The 27,719-nt window shown below is 38.6% G+C and overlaps 1 protein-coding gene across 3 annotated transcripts in view; it reads left to right on the top strand.

The window, feature by feature from the left end:
• iqck (IQ motif containing K) overlaps positions 1-27,719 on the top strand; it is a 48,702-nt gene that overhangs the window by 5,675 nt on the left and 15,308 nt on the right. For 2 of the 3 annotated variants that reach the window (XM_022667950.2, XM_022667952.2), the window contains exons 4-8: positions 632-729; positions 841-893; positions 1,005-1,082; positions 1,308-1,392; positions 23,787-23,901. In XM_022667950.2, coding sequence (XP_022523671.1) covers positions 632-729; positions 841-893; positions 1,005-1,082; positions 1,308-1,392; positions 23,787-23,901 — 429 coding nt within the window. The remainder of the gene's footprint in view (positions 1-631; positions 730-840; positions 894-1,004; positions 1,083-1,307; positions 1,393-23,786; positions 23,902-27,719) is intronic. The other variant, XM_022667951.2, reaches the window with a different exon arrangement.

The following is a 27,719-nucleotide window of genomic DNA, read 5'->3' as shown; positions in this document are numbered from 1 at the left end:
GGCTGTAATCCATCTGTGGCTAATCTTTCACTGTTTACGATGTTCAAACTCTGGGATAACCATTTAAATGTCCACAGTCCCTTACTGCTATTCATAAAATAGCTCTAAAAGAAATGATCAATGATCAAAAGAAATGATCTAAAGCTGGAATGTAACTTTGCCTTAAAATCTTGTTTTATACGATGCCTTAACAACAAACTTTAACGTGTGCTGTTCTCATACTAAAGTGTAACCCCTGGAGTATCACATCTTGCAAAACAAAGTAGGGTTCTTGTTTTATAATGTTTTTTGATAAGAGAAAGATGTAACATTTTATTTTAACACAATCAAATGTAATTTGGCACATATGCAGTGTTAAGACTCATATCAAAGCAGAACAATTAAAAAGCACATCTGTCAATATATATACTGTAGCAGTTTCAGTCTGCATGATTTGTATATGGCAAGTTATTGTAAATGAATAAAGTAGGAAGTTCTAGTTTTGGCAGGAACTATTTTTATGTAACAGATTTGTTTAAAAGCACTTTCCACGTGTAAATTGAATGTGCTATTGCTCACAGTAACATCTCTATTGCAGTGTTATGTAGCAGGGTTCAGTAAAGTGATATCTAAATACACAATTGGTCCACAGGCCCCAACTCCCAGTATTTGGCAGAAAATGTGTTTCCTGTGCTGTTGCCTGGATTAAATGCCATGCTAAAAGAAGCATTAAAATATCTCCGTATGAAGGTTAGAATTTATGTCTAGATTTTCTTAATTGTCCAATTTATTGTGAATATATATGACTTACCAATCTTATTGCTTATAGTTTTACTAATCTTATTCTCTGTGTTTATAAAGAAAGAAAGAACTGCATTTAATGGCTGTGACTTTCTGACTGAATGGCTGTACAAGTAAGTGGAAAATATTTGTCAATCACATGCAGTCTAATATTTATTCATTTTAATGTAATTTATAGTGACCAATAAGTGTTTTTTAATTAATTGTTCTTTTCATATTTTTAGCAGTAATAAGCAGAGGACTGGTCAGACACCCTTGGATTTCTATAAGATTCCTTTTGTTTATGACTGGCTCAATAAACAGTAAGTGGAAAAGGACACTAGAGACAAAATTACTCTTCTCGCTTCCATTTGGTCTTGAAAATGGATTTGGACAGCAATAAAGCAGCATATTTCATTTTAATATATTCTATTTCTTTGATGTAGTTTTTATGAATTCACTATCCTTTTTGCGAATCTTTATGTAAAATTATCTTAAATATTTCTACAATAAGGTAACAAGTCTTTTCCTTTGTCTTTTTCTCTCAGTCCAAGGCCAGTCATTGCTCTTTCTCTGCTACTGACTGATGAGCAAGCTGCACTTCTTATTCAGACTTTCTGGAAAGGTTACAAGGTGAGATTTGAAGCCATAAATAATGTAATGTTTTACTCCTTGCTGTGCTAACTGTACGCTAGTTGGAGCTCTCCCAAAGAGATCATTTTTCACCTTTCATGTTATTGAAGCAACACTGACCTTAACTGAGACAAGTGAAGCCTGCAGTTCTTTAGATGGTGTTCCCGGATGAGTTGTCCATGTCGTTTTGAAGTAATTTCTGTAGGCCTTTCCATGTTTGTGAAAAAAGCTGTTGTCCACTGGAGTTCCAAAGCTTTAGAAATGACACTATAACCTTTTCCAGAATAATAGATGATAAATGACCTTTTTTTTCTTATTCATTCTTAATTTCTTCAGATCAGGGCATAATTTGTTGCTTTTTGAGATATTTTATTCTTCTTCATGTTATCAGTCAAGTTCTATTTAAATGACTTTTTGATTCTACAAGTCTGGCAGTAATCAGGTCTGTTTTTAGATCAAATGAAATTAAACTCCAAAAAATTAGTTAATCACACATTGAGGATTTGCAATTACTTTTTCACATAGGGCCAGGTTGGTTTGGATCGTTTTTTTATTTAATAAATTAAATCATCATTTAGAAACTGCATTTTATATTTATTTTGGTTATGTTCGTCTGATATTAAAGTTTGATCATCTTAAAATTAAAAATCTACTGAGAGGCCTTTCCTTTCTCACTTCTTTAGGCTTTCAGCAGGTTATATGTGGTCTCTTGCTGCACTCATTTGTTGAAACAACTACAGCTTATTAATTTTAAATTAAATCCCTGCTAAACTCTATAGATCATTTTTATCATTCTTGGTCATGCTGGTCAGCTACCTTGGTCATTGTTGTTTATGGTTCGCCCTCTTAGGTTTTTGCAAATTTTCATAATATGCTAAACCTACTTACAACTTTTGAATGCTTAACCTGACATTAATACCACTTCAGTACTTTGATCATAACATGATTCTCAGATACCCTGTCAGTTTATGTAGACATTCACCAAAGGGGGCGGAGCTAGTGCTAGATAGCTGTTTCTCTTGAACCATACAAGCTATCAAGCTCAGCCTTGGCAATTATCATGGCAATTATGGCCCATGCACTAATGGTACACCAAAGGAAAATTTGATATGTACATTTTTGTGGTCACTATTAGCCAATCACTTTCCAGCAAGCTTTTGACAGGCTGATTGTTAATAAGGTCAAAACATACACTATATGTGGGTTGTTTATATGTGGCCGCTTTATGCCTCACTGCTAGGCTCTCAGCAGCATTAATGTGGTTTTTATTTTTTACCAGATGCCCACTAGAGTGCTGCCAGACATCATAAAACCTGCTGAACCCTGTAACAATGCTTTTCAATTAGCTTAGTCATTTTGGTCATCTAGCATGGTCACTATGGTCATTCTAGTGAACCAGCTTGGTCTTTATGGTCATGCTCTTCATCCAGCTTGGTCATGTTGGTCAACCAGCTTTGTCATGCTGTCCAATCATGCTGATCATACTCGGTCAATCGGCTTACTCATACTGGTCATGCTGGTCATTCAGCTTGGTCATGCCGACCAACCAGCTTTGTCATGCTAGTCAACCACCATTTGCATCATGGTCATGTTGGTCATCCAGCTTTGTCATGCTGGTTATCCAGTTTGGTGATGCTGGCCAACCAGCTTGGTCATGCTGGTCAACCAAAAATGTTTTTCCTTAAGGGGCCTCTTTGCCTGTACTGCTTGGACCCCGTAAATCGCCGCTTGCGGTGGGAATCTGCACCCAAGTTTTTTACTCACATGTACACCTGTACTCTGTGACGTGACAATAAAAATCTTGAATCTTGAAAAAACATAAAACCACGGCTGCCCAAATCACGGCAGAATTCAATGTGCACCTCAACTGTTTTGTTTCCACCAGAAATTTAGTGTGGTCTAAAACCAGGGGTTTCAGTTTCATTGTCCAACCCCTGTATAATGCCACTATATATATATATATATATATATATATAGAGCCTTGAATGTAAACTGACCATTATACATGATACACATGTAGCTTGCTGGTCTGGTGCTTTTTGTGTTATGTATTGCCTGACACCTGAAGCTTATTTAATCCTGTTTGCTTGCATTTTAGAAATTTCTTGTAACCTACCAGAGACGGTTTAGGGTCACATCAGGTTCTCTCTGTGCATGGCAATGCAGCTTTAGAGACGTGCAGCTTTGCATTATTTGTGTTTTGAGCTTGTCTATGCTTACAAATAAGCGTGGCTGGCTCCTGCTCGGCTTTTCTGAATGAGTAAACTTTAATGCAGATTGTTTTTGTTTGCTTCTATGGAAAAATTGGATTTAATCATCTTTGTTGACATCTGCATGCTTGAACTAGAAAAAAGAGCCAAAATTTGGTACAAACTTCTAGTTGAATGTGCTCTCTTTATTTTCATGCACACACACGCAAGTTGAACATCAGATAAATTGGACTTTGGCGCCACCTACAGTCTAAGTTTTTTTTTTCATGCAGTAGCATTGCATTCTTTCAATAGAACCGGAGACTGCAGTTTTAGGAACGCAGTAGTTTCGAGAGGTTTCAGGACTGCAGTTCTAGGACCCTATATTTTCATGACACTGCCACCTAGCGAAATGAATGACTTACTACTCCTTAATATAATATCACCACTTTAGCTAACTACTTACAGATTTCACCCAAATATTATCAATTCAGCTACCAACTTACAGATTTAAAGTCTTATTTCACCCAAATATTATCAATTCAGCTACCAACTTACAGATTTAAAGGCTTATTTCGCCCAAATATTACTTTGTCTTAGAATTTGTCTTAGAACTCCCATCCACATGTCAGATACACAAAAAAGACTTATATAATATGTATTTGAAATCTGAAATGTATTCGAACTACTTTTCAAAAGATTGAAATCTTTTTGGAACTTCGAACTACTCAAGTGTCTATTAGAGCTGGGCGATATTGTAAATAAATCTCAATACTCTTCAAATATATGAGCAGTTCTCAATTATGACTATGATTTATGAATTGTAGTTCTTATATTTAAAAAAAATGTAAACAGACAGCACTATTTAAAATGAGGCATAACTATTGTTCCCTTTAAATTTAATTTGGATTTATTTTTTTTATTTTTTTTTTACAAATAGTAAGAAGCCCCCTTCAAATGTACATGCAGCTTTTGCATTGAAGATGGTACAAACATAACCTACTTGTATTTCAGTTATAGTTAAGGAAATGTGTAAAAATGTGTAAATCACATAAAAGAGTTCTTTACAGGTTTCTGACAGAATCCAACAAAATGTAACTATAAAAATTCACACATCCAAAATCCAGGGACTTTTTAGTTCACATATACAGTCACATCCAGTGGAGATTACACTGATGTCTAATTCAAAACATCAGAATATTTTTAATACATTACATTTAGGGTATAAAACTTGATTATCAACAGTTTGTTTATTATTTCCACTACAACAGGTGAAAAGAAATGACGTGGGAATATTTATTTATTTATTTATTACATTTTTCATAAATATTTAAATTTTAACATTTTGGAATAATAAAGAGCACTGTCGTTTTAATTATAAAAATGAATCCTCAAAATACAACTTGTGTAATAATTATGTACATAGTGTAGAGTGGCACCTAAGCAGACACTTTTTTTTATCACCCTTTACAGTACTGGAAAGGGGACCCTTTGGGTCACTGTCATAGGGGTGGCATATAAGGTACTCAATTTTCTGTTTGAAGGCACCCATAGATGACCATTAAGACACAGACATTTTTTTTTTATCTTAAGGGCCCAGTATTTTATTTATTGCAAGAAGGTGCACCATAGCAGCCAATCAGTTTTTTCTTTTGGAGCTGTTACTATGAAACAAATAAAATGTTCATTCATCACATTAAGTCACTGCTGTCTTTTTTAGCAGCTTGTGACTTACTCTTTAGCGTTGGTTCGTCCCTACAGGTAAACAGTGTAAAGCGTCCCTGTGAGAGGAGAGGGGGTATCAGGGGGATATTATAATGCTAATATTATTAAACTACAGAGTTATGGGGTTGTTGGTCTTAGTTGAATTTTGTTTCTTGCAGGTGCCTGGGCACCCCTATGGACAGACGGCACCCCTAGCATTTGCCTGTTCTGCATTTTTGATTGGCCGGCTGTCTATATTAATTTGATATCTTAAAACCTTAACCATTAACATCCAGTTCAATTTGAGTAGGCAGTAGGCATGGCTAGAAATTCTTTATCTTGGCAGATATGTTAAGGTATGCACTTCCTGATTGACCTAAATAATTTTTTTTTTTTTTTTACAGATTTTCACAGTTCTAAAAGTAGATAAGGAGAGCCAAGTCATTTATTTACTGAGGAAAATTATCAGATATTATATCAATACGAGTGGGAAAAGTATGTAGATGTTTAGGATTATAATCCAGAAACTCTGAACTATGGTGTGCATGGCAGGAAGAAAGTCGCTACTATCCATTTAGAACAGTGCTACCTGTCTATAGTTTGCTAAAGCTCACACTGCTTTTAATAATTTGTTTCATGTCAAAAAAAGATAAAATAACAATTTAAAAACAAGGGAATTGTTTACATTACTACATTGTTAAATGAAATTCTTTGTTGATATACTGGTTTGCAAACTTTATTGAGTAATAGATTTACTGATGTGTGGTCCTTTAGTAAAAGCTCATGATATTAACAGACTAGGAGGGTTTGGGGTATCCAACGTTTGTATTAACTTCCGCCAAAATTCTCTTTGAAACGTAAAGTTACATTCTTTTACTAAATCACCATCATAAGAAGTACTTTTAGTCGAAAAAATTAAACCCACAGAACCCAATTTTTTTTTAAAGAGTGGAGTAAATGTAAATATACAAGAATACAACAGAATTGACATACCAATATAATAATAATAATGATAATAATAATAATAACCACATTGTTATTATTTTAAATTCTAGGTGATAACTCAGTTTTTGTCATATATGTATATAATTCAGACATTGCACACAATTCAACAACAGTAAATGTAATGTGGAGTAACATGTTTAGGTTGTAAAGTTATCTTTACTTGAATGTAACTACTAATAAACAGAAGTACTGAAAAAAGGGTTTATTTGTGATTAAAAGTAATTCCACAAATGTTGTTCGAAGACACTATAGGGCCTTATAATCCAGTGCACCATATGTATGAATTTTACTCAAATTGTAAGGAGCTGTAAAGCCACTTTAGTTTAGTTCTCCAGCATTGAGGAGCAGCTGCTAATAGAGCTTAGATCGGGCCCAAAAAATCTGACCCGACCCAGCCCGAGCTCTTGGCGTTCTGTTCGAGCCTGACCCAACCCGAACCATAAACTGTCATTATGAGCCTGACCCGATCCGCCCCATGAACTGTCTGTTTTGAGTTCACGTGCGCCCAGAACTACGTGATTATAAGATTTTTCATTATAGTTTAATTTTATTTATTTTTTTTTTTCTCCTAAAGTTCCGTAAGTTTTAATTCGTTTTTAGAGTGGGCTTGCTAGTTTTTATTAGTTTTCACACTCTAATCTAAGAAACAAACGAGAGAAAGAGAGACAGAGAGAGAGAGAAAGATTTGTGTGTTCTGGTGTATGAGCTACTCACAGGTAAAGGTCTCCCTCATGCTCATATTGTAATCCCATACATAATTCTGCAGTTTCTAAGTGTTTTCTGTCGGCTAGCGCGAGCGCTTTAACCAAGAACTGATGCCACAGACCGGTGCCAGGCGCTGCCGCTGTTGTGCCAAACACAACACCGCCCACTGTACAACTCCGGGAGGGAAAACAGCGCTTATAAAAAAATTTAATACGAAAATTAGGGTATTTTATCAGTAATTTCAGTTTGTTTTAGTTAGTTTTATAAACACACAATACAGTTCCTGTTAGTTGCGATTTTTTGTTTTAATTATCATTTTTATTAGATTCAGTAAACACAAATGTTTTTTCACTTTCAGTTTTTGTTATTTAATTTGTTTTTGTTAACAATAATAATTGGTTACTTAGCAACATTGTGATTATCACACCAGAGCTTTATATAAAATAAAAATATAATTAAAAAACAGATGCCTACATCTTGGACTATTTTCTGGAGACCGACCCGGCCCGGCCAGAGGAATGAGGTGGGGAAACTCAGGGTAGAGAATCTAAGCTCTAGCTGCTAACCACATTAAGTGCTAGGTCTTTTGCCGCTCAGAGGATTATTGGCCTGTAGCCTGCTTCTAACCCCAGCCAGCACTGCTGGAGCCGTATTAGCATTAGCTGCTAACTGCGTTAGGTGATAGCTCCTTCACGGTTCAGAGGTGAGTATTATCAGCTTGTAGCCTGCTGCTGACCCCAGCTAGCACTGTTGAAGCAGTATTAGCATTCGTCGCTAGCCACGCTAAGCACTAGCCCTTTCACGGTTCAGAGATATTATCAGCCTGTAGCCTGCCTCTAAACCCAGCTAGCACTGCTGGAGCAGCATTAGTATTAATCGCTAACTGCGCTAGCTCTTTTGCTGTTCAAAGGTGAATATTATCGGCCTGCTGCTAACCCCGGCTAGCACTGCTAGAGCAGTATTAGCATAACCTGCTAACCACACTAAGCACTAGCTCTTTTACTGCTCAGAGGCGAGTATTTTTGACTGTAGCCTGCATGTTAACCAAGTTAAAAAAGGATACGTGGGAAGAACCGCTTATATCGCCAAGGCTTTACCAGATCAATAAGGGTTCCTCAGTGTAGCCATGTCGGACGGCATTAGCCACTATCTATCTGCTAATGCTGCTGCACTTAGCTTAAGTGGAAATCTGGAAATCTAAGCTTGATGTAAATAAATGGAAGCGCTCTACTGACGCAAATAAACAGTTTTCAGACCCAGTGCCCAGTGAAAATGTTTTTTTTTATTACAGTTTTGTTTACTTAGCTTAGCTTAAAGCTGCTGAATTAAAAAAAAAACCTGGCGGCACCCCTGTTCCTTACTAGTGTTGCAAAATGTGCCTTATCCAATGTGTCTTATGTATAAAAATAGACCATAAATTAGACATGTATTGATAGTGTGCCTTATAATACAGTATGCCTTGTGGTGTGAAAAATACGGTACTAGAAAGCCTTTTATTAAAAAAAAAAACCTTATCCCATCTGTGAAACAGAGTGGTGGGAGTGTTAAGGTTGGGTTATCTTATGTTGCATTTCGGCCTGGCATCATTAAGAATTCTAAATTATATCAGCAAATTCTGAGGGAAATAATAGTATGTTTGTCTGTGAGCTTAATCTTAAATGAATGTGGGTCCCTAATCACACAAGTTGTTAAAGTTAATGTTTTGGAATGAAATGCCTTAAAAGTAAATGTAAAAGTCAAAGTCTAATATTTTTGTCACATCTGTTTAATTTGGTTCTCCTAATCTACTTTTAGGTCAGATTTATGGATAATTTAGAAAATTCAAAAGGATTCACAATTTTAAGCACCACTGTACAAATATATATACTGTATAGATAAATCTAAGATGTAAAATGTAAGCTGTACAACACAATAATACTAAATACATAGTTTATACCCTTTTCTCCCACTGATTATGCCATCAGTAATGCTGTGCTAAGGCTAGTCCTTCTGGGTGGGTGAGTTCTGTTCTGGGCTAAATTTAGACTCTGCACCAGAGGCAGATGTGACGCCTGGCTTCAGCTGCAAAGGATCAGATTTAGTCACAGCAAAGCAGATGTTAGTCAGAAGATGAAGGAAAGGCCAAGTTTGATATTTGTGTTTACGTTTAAGTAAAACCAAATAGGTGTGAATATTGGGCAAAAAAAAATGCTCTTAGTTTGTTTACATGCATTTATCTGATAATAGTAAGATCTGATCATATCTGAGCAGCCTAGAAATCGGATAAAGAGTTGAATTTTAGTTCAGAAATTGGGATTCCTCGGAACATGGATACACATTTTTTTTCAGTCTGTGCATACATCCTAATTTCCTAATGAAGTCATGTTTACAAAAATGTCTAAAACTTGTCACATGATTCTGTGACATCTGTGTTCATACCTAACACAGGTTCTTCTCCAAAAATTAGCATATTGTGATAAACTTCATTATTTTCTGTAATGTACTGATGAACATTAGACTTTCATATATTTTAGAATCCTTACACACAACTGAAGATGTTCAAGCCTTTTATTGTTTTAATATTGATGATTTTTGGCAAAAAAGTAAAGAAACCCCCCCCCCCAAAAAATAGCATATTTCATCCGACCAATAAAAGAAAAGTGTTTTTAATACAAAAAAAAGTCAACCTTCAAATAATTATCTTCAGTTATGTACTCAATACTTGGTTGGGAATCCTTTTGCAGAAATGACTGCTTCAGTGCGGTGTGGCATGGAGGCATTCAGCCTGTGGCACTGCTGAGGTGTTATGGAGGCCCAGGATGCTTCGATAGCGGCCTTAAGCTCATCCAGAGTGTTGGGTCTCGCGTCTCTCAACTTTCTCTTCACAATATCCCACAGATTCTCTATGGGGTTCAGGTCAGGAGAGTTGGCAGGCCAATTGAGCACAGTAATGACATGGTTTTGGCAAGTGACCAGTGACCAGATCACATTTACGCGTGGTTTTGGCACTGTGAGCAGGTGCCAGGTCCTGCTGAAAAATGAAATCTTCATCTCCATAAAGCTTTTTAGCAGATGGAAGCATGAAGTGCTCCAAAATCTCCTGATAACTAGCTGCATTGACCCGGCCCTTGATAAAACACAGTGGACCAACACCAGCAGCTGACATGGCACCCCAGACCATCACTGACTGTGGGTACTTGACACTGGACTTCAGGCATTTTGGCATTTCCTTCTCCCCAGTCTTCCTCCAGACTCTGATTTTTGAATGACATGCAAAAATTGCTTTCATCCGAAAAAGTACTTTGTAGTCCAGCTCAGGCGCTTCTGCCGCTGTTTCTGGTTCAAAGGTGGCTTGACCTGGGGAATGCGGCACCTGTAGCCCATTTCCTGCACTCCCTGTGCACGGTGGCTCTGGATGTTTCTACTCCAGACTCAGTCCACTGCTTCCGCAGGTCCCCCAGGGTCTGGAATCGGCCCTTCTCCACAATCTTCCTCGGGGTCCGGTCACCTCTTCTGGTTGTGCAGCGTTTTCTGACACACTTTTTCCTTCCCACAGACTTCCCACTGAGGTGCCTTGATACAGCACTCTGGGAACAGCCTATTCGTTCAGAAATTTCTTTCTGTGTCTTACCCTCTTGCTTGAGGGTGTCAATGATGGCCTTCTGGACAGCAGTCAGGTCGGCAGTCTTACCCATGATTGCGGTTTTGAGTAATGAACCAGGCTGCGAGTTTTTAAAAGCCTCAGGAATCTTTTGCAGGTGTTTAGAGTTAATTTGTTGATTCAGATGATTAGGTTAATAGCTCATTTAGAGAATCTTTTCATGGTATGCTAATTTTGTGAGAAGGACCTGTACAAGTGAAAATTGCTGATTTGTGCAGGGCAGACAGTATCAATTAATAAACATTGATCCAATTACTCAACCATATTCAACATATTTGTGCTGGGTGCTCAGATAGAAAGTGGACTCACACACATAAGCACATATGCCTGCAGCGTTAGGCATTCGTCACTGCAGCACTCAGTCTTTCAGCACTCTGTCATCAATAGCCTTGTGTTCTAAACACTAAGTCACCACTGCCCCTAAAACAGTCAAGTTTAGTGTTTTGTGACATATGCAATGAGTTTGATGGCTTTTACTAAAATCTAATCATCATCATTAACATCATCATCATCTACTACCCCTTCTGGGGCATAGGCCCACCCACAAGACATCGCCAGGCACCCCGATCCTGCACTGTAAGCCCGGATACATTAAATTTACTTAAAATTGAGGAAACCGGTTGCATTAAAAAGTTAAGTAATGGGTAATAAAAACTTAAATTAGCATAACTTAGATAATCAAGTTAAGAAAAAGGAAAAGAAGCTGCTAATGGCAACAGAGTGAAATCAGTTATTATAAGTCAAAATAGTTGAGTATTGTTTAGAAATTGTTTAGAGCCAGGCTTTTGGAGAGTGTGTCCAATGCACCTTTAGCACTGTCTCAAGATCTCATCTTCTGCAGGAAGTTGGTTAGGTCTCTGCCACAGGTCCTGAATGATGATGGTGTGCGGCCAGTGGATCTGGAGAATCTTGCGCAGACATGCGTTGATGAATGACTGCACTCTCTTCATTGTTGGCACTGTTGTCCTCCAGGTTTCCACTCCATATAACAGGACAGACTTGAGTCAAACAGCCTGGTCTTTGTTTAAAGAGTCAGCCCCCTGGATTTTATGTTCAAGCCTACCTGTGCAGAGGTGGCTGCTACTGTGTTGGTCTTCTCCTGCATCTGCGGTTTTTACCTAAAAAAGCATCTGTCAGTTGTCCTCCGTGGACTATTCTGCAGGTCAACCCGATGTATGAGTTTCTGATGATGTTAACTATCTTGGTTGGTACTCCATAACTCCGGAGAATGTTCCACAGAGTGTGCTTGTCCAGACTGTCAAATGCCTTCTCATAGTCTACGAAATTGTTGTATAGAGAGGAGTTCCACTCCAAGGACTGCTCCAAAATGATATGTAGGGTAGCAATCTGGTCTGTGCAGAATCTGTCTTTCCGGAAGACTGCTTGTTGGTCGCACAGTTGAGCATCTACTTTGTTCTTCATTTTATTCAGGATTATCCTGTTTAACACTTTCCCTGGGATCGTCAGGAACGTGATCCCTCGGTTGTTAGCACAGTTGCTGAGGTCGCCCTTCTTTGGCAGCTTCACCAGGTAGTCTTCCTTTCACTCTGTTGGCCTTTGCTCCTCCTCCCAGATTTTCTCAAACAGTGGCAACAGCATCTCCACTGTGGTGTCCACATCTGCCTTTAGAGCTTCTGCAGGTATGTTTTCTGGGCCCGCAGCCTTGTTGTTCTTCAGCTGTCCAGCTGGTATGTCTGGTGAGTTTGGTGGTGCTGGTCTGTTTAGTAGCTCTCCTTCCATCTGTCTCATTGCTATTGCTCTCCCATCAGTGTCTTTCCCTGTTTGTCTTTAACTGGTCTGTCCAGCTTGTTGAACTTTCCGACAACTTCTTTGTGGTGGAGTAAGCTCTTTTGTTTCCATTTCTTGCTGCTTCCTCTGCTTCTGCTGCCAACTTCTGCTGTCGATGTAACTTCTCTTGTAGGCTCTAATGCTTTTCTTCACACTCTTGTTGGCTGCCGTTGACTCCTCTTGTGCTTTTGTCTGTGCAGACCTTGTTCTACTGTTGTTGACTGCTGCTTTCCTCTCCGTTGTCAGCCACTCCTTTTGCTGGTACTTCAAGGGCCCAAGGACTTCGCTGGATGTTTCTGTAACTGCTTCCTTCACTCTTTTCCATTTGCTGTCTACTGTCTCTTTTTCTATCAGTTCCGGCAGCATTTGAAACCTGTTGTTTAGAGCCACTCTGAATTCCTCTTGTTTGTGTGCGTCCCTCACAAAACGTGCTGTATTTGTGCCGTTGTGCTGTTGGTGCCATCCATTCTTGCTTCAGCCTTAGCTTCATTTGCGCCACCACTAGGTGGTGGTCTGATGCTATGTCGGCTCCTCTTCTCACCCTCACATCCTGCAGGGATCTCCTGAACTTCTTAAACTAAAATCTTAGCAGATCTATTTTTTTTTTCTAATCAAAAATCATCATCAATAAAGAAAAAAGCGCCAGTGCATGTGGCAAGCATACATGCCCAAACTATGAATATCCACCACTATGAGGTGAGCTTTGTAGAATAATTTCGTCAATCAAATCAGATTTGGCAATTCAATTCAATTATTATGATTAATAATTTGAATACTTGGTAGCACAACCTTTAGACAAAATAACTGCGAACAACCGCTTCCACTAACCCTCAATGTGTTTCTTACAATGCTCTGCTGGAATTTTAGACCATTCTTCTTTGGCAAACTGCTCCAGGTCCCTAAGATTTGAAGGGTGCCTTCTCCAAACTGCCAGTTTGAGATCTCTCCACACGTGTTCTATGGGATTCAGGTCCACATCTAGGGAGGTTAGCCACAGTGCCATAGCTTTAAACTTCTTGATGACACTGCACACGGTAGACACAGGAACATTCAGGTCTTTGGAGATGGACTTGGCCTTGAGATTGCCCATGCTTCTTCACAATTTTGCTTCTCAAGTCCTCAGACAGTTCTTTGGTCTTCTTTATTTTCTCCATGCTCAATGTGGTACACACAAGGACACAGCACCAAGGTTGAATCAACTTTAATCCATTTTAACTGGCTGCAAGTGTGATTTAGTTATTGCCACCACCTGTTATGTGCCACAGGTAAGTAACAGGTGCTGTTAATTACACAAATTAGAGAAGCATCACATGATTTTTTTTGTCCACCCCCTTTTTATGTTTGGTGTGGAATTATATCCAATTTGGCTTTTTGACTATTCTTTTTGTGGTTTTCCGTTGAAGACAAATTAAATGAACATTTTAATATCATAGCATTCGTAATTGCAATCATTTTCTGTGAAAAATTGAGCATTATCTAAAAGAAATGCAGGGGTGCCAATACTTTTGGCCAGCACTGTATGAAGTTCAACTGCATCTGAATTGTTTTGTTTAAAATTAAATTCAGTACATTGGAAACATTTTCTCTGTCCAAATATGTATGGACCTAACTGTAGCTGGGGGCAGAGTAATGTGGTTTTCCCAGTTTAGCATTTGAGAAAATCAACAAACTGTGTTGGACATCAGCTCTCTTTTGAAGATATTCTGTACTGTAAATTTTAGAGCATATCCTTCTGTAAAACGTTTGTATAACCTCACTAAGGTGTTATTAATGATAATTAATAATCAGATTGGCTGGATCAGGTGTGTTTGAAGCACGTAAAACACTATAATGTGCAGGGAAATGTGTCAGGAGTGAGGAAACGTTTCTTTAGCTAGCTAAGCTAACTTCAGATTAAGTTTGGATATCCCAAATGGCTCCCTACACCCTAGAAAGTGCATGAAAGAGATTACAAAAGAAGTTTTATTTACAATTAAATTGTACACAAAATGTCCATTAAGAAAATATGGAGCATGTGCTTCTTGCAAACACTGTGTATTAAACATTAGCTAACCTAAAATAAACTTCACAGGATCGTAGAACTTAGCAACCTTGCATTGCTTGTGCTTTTTGGAACGATACTTACTACGTTTTTTGTACAGCGGGCGTTTTTCGGCTCAAAATTTTCCCATATAAATCCATTCAAAAGTTTTGGTCACAGGTTTTTAGCTTGAATCACGAAAATCGGCAGATTTGTAGAACTTTCAAGACGTTTCAAATGATATGCTGTGTTAATCAATCCAATTTACAGTGCTGGATATCACACACCAGCGGTTTCTCTCTACTTCTGGCTACTTTTCTATTTCTTGCTCTTTTCAATTTCTTGCTGTTTCTCTTTCTCTCTACTTCTCTATTTCTTGCTTTCTTTCTCCACTTCTCTTTTTATATTTCTCTTTACTTCTATCTTTCTCTCTCATCTTTACTCTCTTTTTCACACTTTTTTTTTGTGGACATTGCTCTGATTTGCATTCCACTATTTAGCTAAATGTTTTTGGACTCTACACCACTTGTGAAATTACGATAGCACTGGATTTAAGATATTCGTTTATTTAAAGCCTTTAGGTTTGTTTTAACTTTAACAATCAGCTGTTTATAAACTGTTTTCAATAGGGCTGGGGTCGTAAACATGGCGGCGCCTGTGGAGAGCATTAGAGGTTAGATCGGGCCCAAAAATTCCGAACCGACCCAGCCCGAGCCCGTGCACGTTCTGCTCTAGCCCGACCCGACCTGAACCATAAACTGGCTGTTTTCGGGCTGTTTGAATGAGCGAAATATGATCAGAATTATGTTAATTAACACGGTAACATAGAAGCATAGAACTATTATTTAATTAAAATGATTTTTAAGAACAGCTAAACACAGTTCTGCAAGTCAAACGCGGAGGAGTTCACGTGCAAGAGAGAGAGAGAGAGAGAGACACACACACACAAACAGAGAGAGAGAGATTTGCGTGTTCTGATGTGAGCTACTCACAGGTGAAGGTTTTCTTTTATCTCCTCGTGTTCATATTCTAGTCCCATACATAATTCTACAGCTCCCTCAGTGTTTTCTGTCGTATTTTGCGGCTAGCGCGAGCGCTTACAACTGACACCGCGGACCCCGGGGTGCTGCCGCGCTTGTGCCGAATCCGACTCCCTGCTGAATCCGACTCCCGCTTCGCGGACAGAATCGGCACAACACCCCCGCTGTAGAACTGCGGTAGTGAAAACAGCGCTTATAAATAAATTAGTTTAGTTTCACTTTCAGTTTTCATTATTTTCGTTTTTTTTTTTATTTTTTATAAAAATATAATTAAAAAACAGACGCCTACATCTCGGACTATTTTCTGGAGCCCGGGTCATGTCTGGTTCGGGCAGAGAATCTAAGCTCTAGAGAGCTTGGACTCCGGAGAGCAATCTCCAGCTACAAAAAAAACGCCAGCGGGCATCTAAAGTTTGGGAGCATTTCACGCAAAAGGGCAACAATGTGGTCCTCTGCCATATGTGCAAAAGGAGCACTTGAAGCGCAAACATCCAGGAGCACTATGTCAACAGGGTCACACAGTAAGTTACCGTTTACATCAGGGTCTCCGCGGGTGTCCTTAAAAAGACTTAAGGCTGTCTACCAAAGGTTTTAAACCTGCCACAGGCAGAAATTATACAGTTTTGGTTTATATTTGTGCATGGCATTTCGCAGTTTCCAGAAACAGTAGCATTATTCATAAGTTCAGGTAGGCCTGGACAATATTTCGATATCGGTATTTATCGCGATAAGAAATGTTTCAATAACGGTGATATCATTTTTGTGATATATCGATATGTATTATTTACAGACAGGTGTTTTTTAGCGGCGTCAGTGAACATAGCCGGGCTACGTCAGTGCGTGATGACGCAATCATACAGGCACGTAGCCAGCTAGGCTAGGCTAGGCTAGGCTAGACCTGGGTCGCCTCCTCTCCGCTCCGCACCTAAAACCTCCCGTGATGAAGCGAAACCGACCCTAACCGAGCGGATCTCAGCTGCTCTCCGCACCTGAAACCCGCCCGCGATGAAACGAAACCGACCCTAACCAAGCGGATCTCAGCTCCGCTCCCCACCTAAAACCCGCCTGCGATTAAACGAAACCGACCATAACCCGCTCGTTTTCATCGCAGGACATTTTAGATGAAGAATGAGCGCATAGTTGAGGGAGGCAGGTCTAATTCAGTGGTTCGGCTTTCAAAGGTCTGATAAACTTCAGACTTCAGCTTGCTCCAAATTGTTCTGGAGAGTGGAGCCGACTAGCAACAGTAATACATCCGTTCCTCCACCTCAAGCAGATTCACTACACACAATATCTTCCTTATTCTGGCTAAAACACTTTTGTAGTTTATGTTGTATCTAAGTTATTTAAAGTTTATATAGGTTTGTTTATTTGACAGGGATATCATGTTCCCTTTATGTATATGAAGCCTTTTTCTATTCCCTGTTCTGGTTGAAGCACTTTTGTTTTGATTTGTTAAATATGTTTACAAAAGAATAAGAAGCTCTACCTCTGTTGTAATGTAAAGTTATTTATATTGGTAATTTGTATATAGGTTATAGGTTTATGTTTGACAGGGATGTCATGTTTTTATTTTGCTACATGCAAATAAAAGTGAGCATTGATTTATTCTGATAATTGTTTATTTATAAAGTATTATACAGTTTTTTGTGAGAGGAGGCTTTAAAGACTTAAATAAAAATTTCAGACAGTACTGTACAAATTTCCATTGCAGGGATTCTTAGCAGTTTTTCTGAGACCTTCAAAGTATTTATATCGATATCGAAATTATATCGTATCGACCGAAATTAAGGAATATATCGTGATATAAATTTTTGCCATATCGTCCAGCACTAAGTTCAGGTGTTTAGCTAAGCTAGCTGCCTTAAGTTATTTTAGCTAGCGCCGTCGGCGCTGCGGTGTTACACCGTTTTCTGTCACCGTCGGAATTTTGTGACCAGTGCTCACGGTTATGAGCGTTCATTGGCAAAACGGAAGCTTTCTATACCTACACCTTACCCTCAGCCCTAAACTGAACCGTTTTGGCCAGTCGGGGTAAACATTAGAAACGAACACGTTTCGAATCGGCCAGTGCACCGGTCTGCTGAGAACTACTTGCCCGTGGTCACAAAATCTAGCGGTCACAGAAAACAGTGCAACACACGGTTGTGGTGTATGGGAGCTTATCCATTTTTAGCGTTATAGATCTAAACGTGTTGTACATGTAAGTGATTATAAGTGTGGGGTTTGGTTTAGTAGGCTTGTGTTGTTGTTGTTGTTGTTATTATATATAAATATAGTAATTTATCGTTTGCTTTAAAACGTAAAATAATAATTATTTAAATATGTTTCTCAATAAATAGATTAGTCGACTAATCGAAAAAAATAATCGTTAGAATAATCGTTTAAAAAATAATCGTTAGGGACAGCCCTAGTTTTCAATGTTACAAGCTTATCCAAGCCAACTTTAAGTTTGTTGTCAAATTTTTTCTAGTTTAATTAATTGTTTCAGTATCTGGATTTGTTTTGTCTGTTTTACCTATCATAGTTTTATTCTTACAATCAATACTTGCAGTATTGGCATTTCTAACTTGCATTACTGCAAAATGATACAGTAATATTCTTTGTTACTCATGTCATTACTAATATGGAATGTGTTCTTCAAGACTTTCTTGATGCCATTGGATAACACTTCGATTTGCTGGTTTTATAGGACTCCGACATCTGGTTTATGCAAAAGCGAATAGACATTTTTCCTAAGTTTGGTATCCAATTACTCCAAAATGATACAGTAATATCACTTGTTACTCATGTCATGCATACTATGGAATGTGTTCTTCAGGACTGTCTTGGTGTCATTGGATAACAATTTGATTTGCTGGTTTTATAGGACTCCCACATCTGGTTTATGCACAACCGAATAGACATTTTTCCTAAGTTTGGTATCCAATTACTCCAAAATGATACAGTAATATTCTTTGTTACTCATGTCATTACTAATATGGAATGTGTTCTTCAAGACTGTCTTGGTGCAATTGGATAACAATTTGATTTGCTGGTTTTATAGGACTTTGAAATGTTGTTTATGCAAAAACAAATAGACATTTTTCTTAAGTTTGGTATCCAATTACTCCAAAATGATACAGTAATATCACTTCAAACATATATCTGGGATACATGAGAACAAGATCTCTAAGAATTTGTGATATGATAGCCATTTGATTTGCTTATTTAATAGCTCTCCAAACATTTCCAAAACGTTACACTGTTCTACAGATAAGCAGTGGTCTTTCTGGTGTATATTTGTGGATTAGACCTCGTTAAATCATATTTATTTAGGTGTAAAACTAGTTTCTGTTCCATTTTAAGTCTCTGCATGAGAAACGCCAGTCTCTGCTCCTCCGGGTGCGCTGTGCACGTGGCTATGGTAAAACACGGTTTAGACACTACACTGGAATTTTCGGTGTAGACAGCGCGACCGAGCGTTTTCTAAGTGCAGATGGCGTGACCGCGGTTGAATTTAGACTACTGTTAGGAAAACGTTTCTTTGTACTGCATATCTAAGTATTTTTCTCTCCGTAACTGGACTACGATCATGTAAAGTATATGCTTAGTCCACCTCATTTAGGTTTGGATCCAGGCCGGAGTTTGAGTACCCCTGCGCTAGCATAACGCTAATTCAGGTTATCTTTTACATGTATTTGCCTAGCGCTCAAGAACTTGGTCTGAACGTGGCCGTTTAGTGAAAGAGATTTATAAAGATTATTTAATAAAGATCACTTAGATAGTAATACTCTGATCCATTTCACCATTTCAGCTCTTGGACTCTTCTAACTTACTCACATCAGCTCTTCTTTCTCTGGGCTTGATTGCCAAGCGGGTATGTGAAAAACACACCCCTTCATTATAATATAAGCACAAGAAAAACAGAAATAAATAAATTGGGAAATAAATGAATACAGAAATAAATAAATCAGGAAATAAATGAATGCAGAAATAAATAGTCATGTAAATAAATAAACAAATAAATCAAAAGAAAAATGAAATAATGTTAATAAAGAAATTCATAAATAACAATTTATTAAGACATTTCTTTTTAAGTATATGTATTTATTTTTACATGAATAATTTTTTTTTTTACCGTTTTTATCCACCATATTACTTTTATTGAGTGATTTACTGGTTTTTATTTATTTATTTATTTATTTTTAATTTTGGCAGTTTTGGTCCTCCATAAAGACACAGCTGCAGCACATTAACTCATCAGCCTGCAGAGAACTGTTTAATTTCAGCCTAGACTAGATTTCAAACGGCATGGGTAATGAGAAGTCAGTCAGCAGTGTAGCTTCTGTGTTAAATCCATTTTTTCTGTCTAGTAGCCTCTGTGCTAGCTAACGCTAACCCGCTACTTTAGCTCAGCTCGACTAACGCTAACTCTACTGGACCTCCTGTTTACTGGAACTTCCCAACTAGTGAATACAGCATTAGGATTCATATTTATGTTCATCTGGTAAATACAACAGCACTTCATGTTATTATTAATGGTAGGTGTCCAACTGAATTAGGTGTAAATGATCGAAATATAGCATTAAATGTCTGTCGTGTCTGCAGTGTATGAATTGGTGTGTGAATGACAAGTCCGTGCTGTATAGAAACATCAGGAATAATCTTGTAGCATTGTAAAATAGACCGTTTAGCCTTTAAGCAAGTATCATTTTTTGAACCAGTTAAATCATAGAAGCTATACTGTATTCATTTAATTTAGTTAGTGTGAGCTATTGTAATGCACATATTAGGTGTGGCTGCTGTAATGAGTAAATGGCAAATTCTATATGTACAATGCAAAAAGTTAAACATGATGATGGCATAATGTCTCACATTTTTATTGTATTATTAATTATTACAGATGACGGACACACACTCATCAAGGTGTACTTTTCAGATTATGCTATGGAAAACCTCTTGAGGAATAGGTAGACAGTGGAAAGAACTACTTTTCCACAGGCCAGAGTTACTCCTAGTACTCTGTAATGTCTCTAATTAAATGAGGTAGATAATATTGTTGTACTTTTTATATGTCTGTATTTTACCCATATTCTGACGGGGTAACTTAAAGCTTTGCTAAGTAAACAAAAAAAAAAAATATATATATATATATATATATATATATATATATATGTTTTCTTTCAAATTCAAATGAGTGCTGGAGTTTGATCTAAACAGATTTCTCTCCTGGAAACTGTTTATTTGGGTGAGTAAAGCGCTTCTGTTTATTTACAGTAGGCTTTGATCTTCAAATTTTCACGAAGGTTGGGTGCAGCAGCATTAGCATTAGTGTCTAAACGCTACATTGAGGATCCTGAGAGTTCTGGTAAGCCAGACGATATTAACTTGCGATTCGTCCCACGTAGCTTATTTTTAACAGGTTAAACCACAGGAGACAGTCCGATATACTCGCTTCTGAACAGCAAAAGAGTTAGCACTTACCCCGATAAGAGGTTAATGCTTAAACTGCTTCAGCAGTGCTAGCCGGCATTAGCAGCAGGCTACAAGCCAATAATGTTCACCACTGAACAGAGCAAGCACAGGTAGAATTCATACATAAGGTGCACCGGATTATAAGGCATACTACATTTTGGAAAAATGAAAGGATTTTAAGTGCGCCTAATAGTACAAAAATATGGTACTACTTTTAAAACTGTCATTTTACATGGCTGGACAGACACACTATAGACCGTAACAATGCTAAAAATGTTAATTTTTAATTCAGGAGGTTTTTTTTTCTATTATTATTACCATAAAGAACAAAAAGGGAAAAAAAACAGAATAAAAATCAGTTGCGACAAAAACTGAACATAGACCATTAAAAACAAATATCATTCCATCACCAACGCCCTCACCCTCCCCCGCCTCAATCCAACACACTATTACATTTCTTTCCCACTTATCCTCACCCCTCATTTCCATGTGTATGGTTTCTCCAGTTTCTGTTGTTGACTGTAGCTATTTGCTGACACCCACTGAATTAACCATCAGCACATTCCCCTCCTCGTCATAGCACCACTTATATAACAGACCCAGTTTTACAATGGAAGCAAGGAAAGGAGACATTAGAGAACTGGGTATGAATGTAAAGCAGAGGAGAAATGGGTGGATTGCTGGTTGAGTTTGTGTTAGTAAAGCAAGAGTAAAGCTCAGGGTTAGAGTAAGAGCTCAGAGTAAAGCACAGAGTAATGCCAAGTTCAGAATACACAACATTTTTGTCCCTCATGATGTTCACTATGTCAGATTAAGCAGTTATCTTCGTTTCGTGTCATACTCGGGGGACTGGCAACACTACATGTTAGTCACCGACCAATCTTCGCCCACGTCAATTTGTCGGCGCCGACAAAATCGGGTCAAACTCTGGCTAAATTTGTGTAGTCTGATCCGGCCATAAGAGCAAGAGTGAAGCTCAGGGTAGGTGGAAGGGTTCAGTAAAAGCTCAAAAGAAAAGGTGGTTTATACACTGGTGTATATACCTACGCAGTGGGGTGCGTTTACGGTTTTGCATCACAGTTTAAACCACAAAGACAGGAAGGTATGGGAAGGAATGCAGGAATTCACTGCGAGCCTATCACAGATGCTACTGTCTGTGTAATGCGGCACATTGTTACATTTTTGGGGAGGTGCGCATCGAGCTACAGTATAGGGTACGCTGATGTGCGCAGGTTACGCATAGGCTACGCCGAAGGTGCACAAATTCACATTTTATAAGAGTAAAAGTTAGAGCAATAGGAGGCTTAGAAGGCTGCGGAAGCCATCAAGGGAGTGGAAGAGGAAACCAAATATGAGCTAATATGAAAACGTGCAACTTTGGTGTACCAGGAAAACAATAAAGGACCATATTGAAGAGAACTTTAAGTGCATTTACAAAGTGCCTTTTTGAACTGCAAAATGTGTGAAAGAAGTGTTTAGAATGTTGGAGCCTTGAGAAGAGGTTATCCTCTCTGTGTATTAGCTTAAATAATTGTGCTATGTTAGTCATTTTTGTTAGCGATTGGATAAAAAACTGTAATTCGTGCTTTATTTTACTCTCCAACAAAACACTTTATTTATATACTGAAAATTTAAAATATTTTCTGTAATTCAGGGCCAAAAATGTATACATCCTTGAATGGATTGATTGCTGTTGCAATGTGAAAAGGAATAAACATTTCTGTCAATGTCAGTACTGGTCTTGTGTGCAGTGTTGGTCTTATGTATTTATGTATTTTACTGTTTCCATATCTGTTAATAAAATAAAATCTGGTTACCATTAGAAATAGGAATTTGAAAGATATTTTAGATTGAACACAGCTGTGTGTAACTGGTTCGTCAGATCATATAAAGCAATATGATCTGAAACATTGTGATGAAAGTAAGATTTTATAAATTATTGAATATATTTGAGTAGGTTTTATATATGTTGAAATGTGTGTAATGGTTTGCCTAAATTTCACTGTATACCAACTCTACCTCTACACACCTTTCCAACTGATGCCCTCAAACACATAACAGCAGTAACATCAAGAGTTAATTACTTGTATTAACTGAAGGCCATTCAAGGCGTGATTCTACCTCATAAAGCTGACTGAGAAAATGGCAAGATGTGCAAAGCTGACATCTAAGCAAGACGTGCTACTTTGATGAATTTATAATATAAAACATATTCAGTTTTAATTGTGTACTGAATAATTCCACGTGTTTTTCTTTAGTATTAATATATAATGCAAAATATCTTAAAATAATGAAAAACACTCAATTGGAGGTATGTCTGGCACTGTATTTAACATGGCCTCATGAAGCCAAAATACATGAAAACCTTTGCTAATGGTATTTCAGTGTATTGTATCACTCTTTATATGATTATCTGTAAGAGATATAGAGAGTATACAATGTGATGTGTATTATTTTTGCTGAAAGGAATCAGGTTTAAGAAGCAAAAACATAGGTTTGAGTGCAGTGTTTAATTTTGCTATATATTTGTGGTCTTTTGACAAAGTACTAAACTTTAAACTTTTTGAATTTCTGTTTAGAGTTTTGGGAACTTGAGCCAAATTTGTTTTAAATGTGTTTAAACGTTAAAAACTGTAATACTGTTCCATACGTCCTAACTGCAATGCTGTTTTTGCTGCCTCATAACATTACTTGTTTATTACCTACTATCTTGTTTATTACACAAGTGTTTTTACTCCTTGAGACTAGGCAATAAAACTTGGTGGCATCTCATCTCATGGCAAAATTCCATATTCATTTGGTTGTGTTACCAATGTGTTTTTTTTTTTTTTTTTTTATGTATGTAGATTCGTGTGCGTCCAGATGTGCAAGAGTTGAGACAATGGCAAAAGGAACTCCGGGAGGAAAATCGTGACATCGCTAAAACGGTGGAAAAGTTCTGGGCACATCAGGAGAGCAGAGGTTATCTTATGACTTAGACCAGATTTATTAAACTGTGTTTTTAACCTGCTTATTTTTAAATTATTCTAATTAATGTCTATTCATTAGGCTGACATAATTCATTTGTGAAGGGTTCATTGAAGTTACAGTGGCATTTCTTAGCACATTGCTTTCTCTACTGCTGGAGTGATTTTAACTGCTTGAGTACAACCACTTTGAAAAAAAAAGTTTATAACAAACATTTGCATTTCTCAAATCTAAAGATGCTCCAAATCAACAAGCAATAAGCAAAATAATAGCCAACTCCAACATTCTCAGTGTCCCAGCTGGCAGGGGAGAAATCTCCCCAGGTTAGGGCATAAATTCACTTATATGGCCAAGATATCCCTGTGTCTATTAGAGCAGGGGAAAAGTCCCATTCTGCCAAGAAGCACTTACATCTATCTGCAAATGGTGATACATCCAAGCTCCAATTTGAAGGCAGTCTAGATAACACTGAAAGAAGACTGTGTACTTCAAATAGGATTGATAATTTTTAGTAACATTTCTTTAAGTAATATTATTTAAGTAAGATAGATTTTTTGAATAAAATGTGTGTAATTATCGTCATGTGTTATATAAGGAAAAATGATTCCTACCTCTTCTCTAGTTACACTAGATCACTGTGTCTGGATTGTAGAATAGAAATTGTACTGAATAGTAAACACAACATTTTTGGTGCATTCGGTCAAACAAATATCTGCCTCAGTACTGCTTGTTATGCAATAAGGCTGATCAGATTTTTTTTAAGTTTAGCCAAGTCATTGGCGTTTTGAACTTGTCCTGTGACTCCTCTGGATTTCTCTGACCATCACTTCCTATCCTTCACTCTCTCTCTTCCTGCTCTTCCTACAAACACAACCTCTTCAACTTCCACTACTCATCGCAATCTTCGTGCTATATCTCCCTCCTCTCTTGCCTCAACTATCTTGACCACTCTTCCGAATCCTGACTCCTTCTCTTCCCTCCCTCTGGAAACAGCTACCAACACCTTCCTCTCATCTATCACCTCTTCCATCAACACTCTCTCTCCTCTTACTTCAAGGCCAGCAAAATCCTCTCCAGCCACCCCATGGCTGTCGGATGTTCTACGCAACAACCGTAGAGAGCTAAGGCTAGCCGAGAGGAAGTGGAAAAAATCTCAACAATACTCAGACCTCTGCTCTTACCAATCTCTCCTATCCCGATTTTCAACAGAGGTAACTGCTGCAAAATCCTCTTTCTACAAAAGGAAACTGGAAGAATCAGCATCTGACCCTCGCAAACTCTTCACCATCTTCTCATCTCTTCTAAACCCTCCCACTCCTCAACCTCCCACAACCCTCTCCCCGGATGATTTTGTCAACTCCTTTGAGGAGAAAGTAGCAAATATCCGCCAATCCTTTCCTCCTGCCTCTACCCTTCCCACCAAGCTCTATCTTCCACATTCTACCTCTCTGTCTCAATTCTCTCTGCTTTCCACAGATGAAATCCTTCATCTTCTACATTCTAACAATCCAACCACTTGCCCACTTGACCCTTTACCATCTTCCCTCTTTCAGACAATTGCTCCTGACCTCCTTCCGTTCATCACTCACATCATTAACACCTCTCTATCATCTGGTCATGTTCCATCAACTTTTAAGACTGCCAGAGTGGTTCCTATCTTGAAGAAACCAACTCTAGACAGCTTGGACGTTGGCAACTACAGGCCAGTTTCTCTCCTCTCTTTCCTTTCCAAAGTCCTTGAGCGTGCTGTCTACAACCAACTTTCTCTCTTTCTCACTCAGAACAATCTTCAGGATCCAAACCAGTCTGGCTTCAAACCTGCACATTCTACTGAAACTGCCCTCATTGCAGTTACAGAGAAGCTTCATGCAGCAAAAGCTACTAACCTGTCATCTGTTCTGATTCTGCTTGATCTCTCTGCTGCTTTCGACACGGTCAACCACAGCATTCTCCTTTCCATCCTCACCAGCCTTGGAATCACTGGCTCTGCATGGCAGTGGTTTGCATCGTACCTGGAGGACCGTTCCTACCAGGTAACTTGGCAAGGGGCAACATCTGCTCCATGCAGACTCTCCACTGGGGTTCCACAAGGCTCGGTGCTTGGTCCTCTTCTTTTCTCACTCTATACTCGCTCTCTGGGTGAAATAATATCTTCTCATGGATTCTCATACCACTGCTATGCTGATGACACCCAACTAATCCTTTCATTTCCTCCTTCCGACACTCGGGTTTCATCCCGCATCTCAGCATGTCTCAATGATGTCTCGATGTGGATGAGTTCTCATCACCTAAAACTCAACCCCAGCATGACTGACCTTCTGTTCATCCCAGGAACTACAAGCCCTCACAACAATCTCTCCATCTCTTTCGAGAACTCACTGGTCACTCCATCGGCAGAAGCAAGAAGCCTCGGTGTAGTAATGGATGACCAGTTATCGTTCTCGAGCCATATTGCAAATCTGACTCGGTCATGCAGATTTCTCCTTTACAACATCCGAAGAATTCGACCGTTTCTGTCTCAGGATGCCACTCAGGTGCTTGTGCAGTCTCTTGTCATCTCAAGACTTGACTACTGCAACTCTCTACTGGCTGGTCTTCCACTGCGAGCCACCAAACCACTACAGTTAATTCAGAACGCGGCAGCACGACTCGTCTTCAATCTTCCGAAGTTCAGTCATGTGACTCCTTTGCTGCGTTCCCTCCACTGGCTTCCTGTTGCCGCCCGCATCCGATTCAAAACCCTGACGCTGGCCTACAAGGCAAAAAACGGACCAGCACCTTCATACCTGATGGCGATGGTCAAAGCCAGATCTGCACCAAGAGCTCTTAGAGCTTCCAGTACGGCTCGGCTCGAACCTCCATCACTCAAAACACACAGAAAACAGACATCCAGACTCTTCTCTGTGCTGGCACCAAGGTGGTGGAATGAACTTCCACTGGATGTCAGAACAGCAGAGTCACTCACGGTCTTCAAACGTCGACTGAAGACACATCTTTTCAAAGAGTTCCTAAACTAATAATAATAATAAAAAAAATAAAATAAAATAAAAAAAAGGTTCCTAGGGTTCTTAACATGATTAAGCTCTATGTATCTCTTGATCCTAGTCTACAAACTAGCTTTGGATATCTTAAGTAACTTTGAAGCACTGTTGTAAGTCGCTCTGGATAAGGGCGTCTGCTAAATACCATAAATGTAAATGTAAATGTAAATGTTTTACAGCACAGATATGATCATAATTCCACAGCACAACATTTTTCTCATTATTTCACGTCTTAGGGGCGCCACATTATCTAAAGTGTGAAAGAGTGAAACATACTCAAGACATTCAGTATAATAACCAGTAAAATTATAAGGAATCATGTGGTGCACTATAAACAGTATACAGTGCTCAAAAACACTTCATCACAGTCACACAAAGTCAGTTAAAAATGAGGTATATCAATCTGCTTTAGCTTCTTTGGTGCAAATGTAAGTAACAACAGGTGCACCAGAGAGGTAACAGCAAGAGAACTCAATTGTATGGTTATGCAGGTGGAGCCACAAACCAGGTCGGGTTCGGGCAGAGAATCTAAGCTCTACAACAGGAGCTATTATCACTGGAGCAGAAGCAGCAAAGGAAGCCAATATCACTGGAGCAGAAGCAGCAACAGGGGCTGCTAACAGTGGAGCAGGAGCAGAAACAGAAGCCGATATCACTGAAGCAGGAGCGGCAACAGGAACCCATGTCACTGCAGCAGGAGCGGAAACAGAAGCAACTATCACTGGAGAAGGAGTGGCAACAGGAGCTGCTATCACAGGAGCAGTGTTGGGC

This window comes from Astyanax mexicanus, chromosome 19, assembly GCF_023375975.1.
Source record: "Astyanax mexicanus isolate ESR-SI-001 chromosome 19, AstMex3_surface, whole genome shotgun sequence".
NCBI lineage: Eukaryota > Metazoa > Chordata > Actinopteri > Characiformes > Acestrorhamphidae > Astyanax > Astyanax mexicanus.
This window is presented reverse-complemented; position numbering and strand designations above follow the sequence as displayed.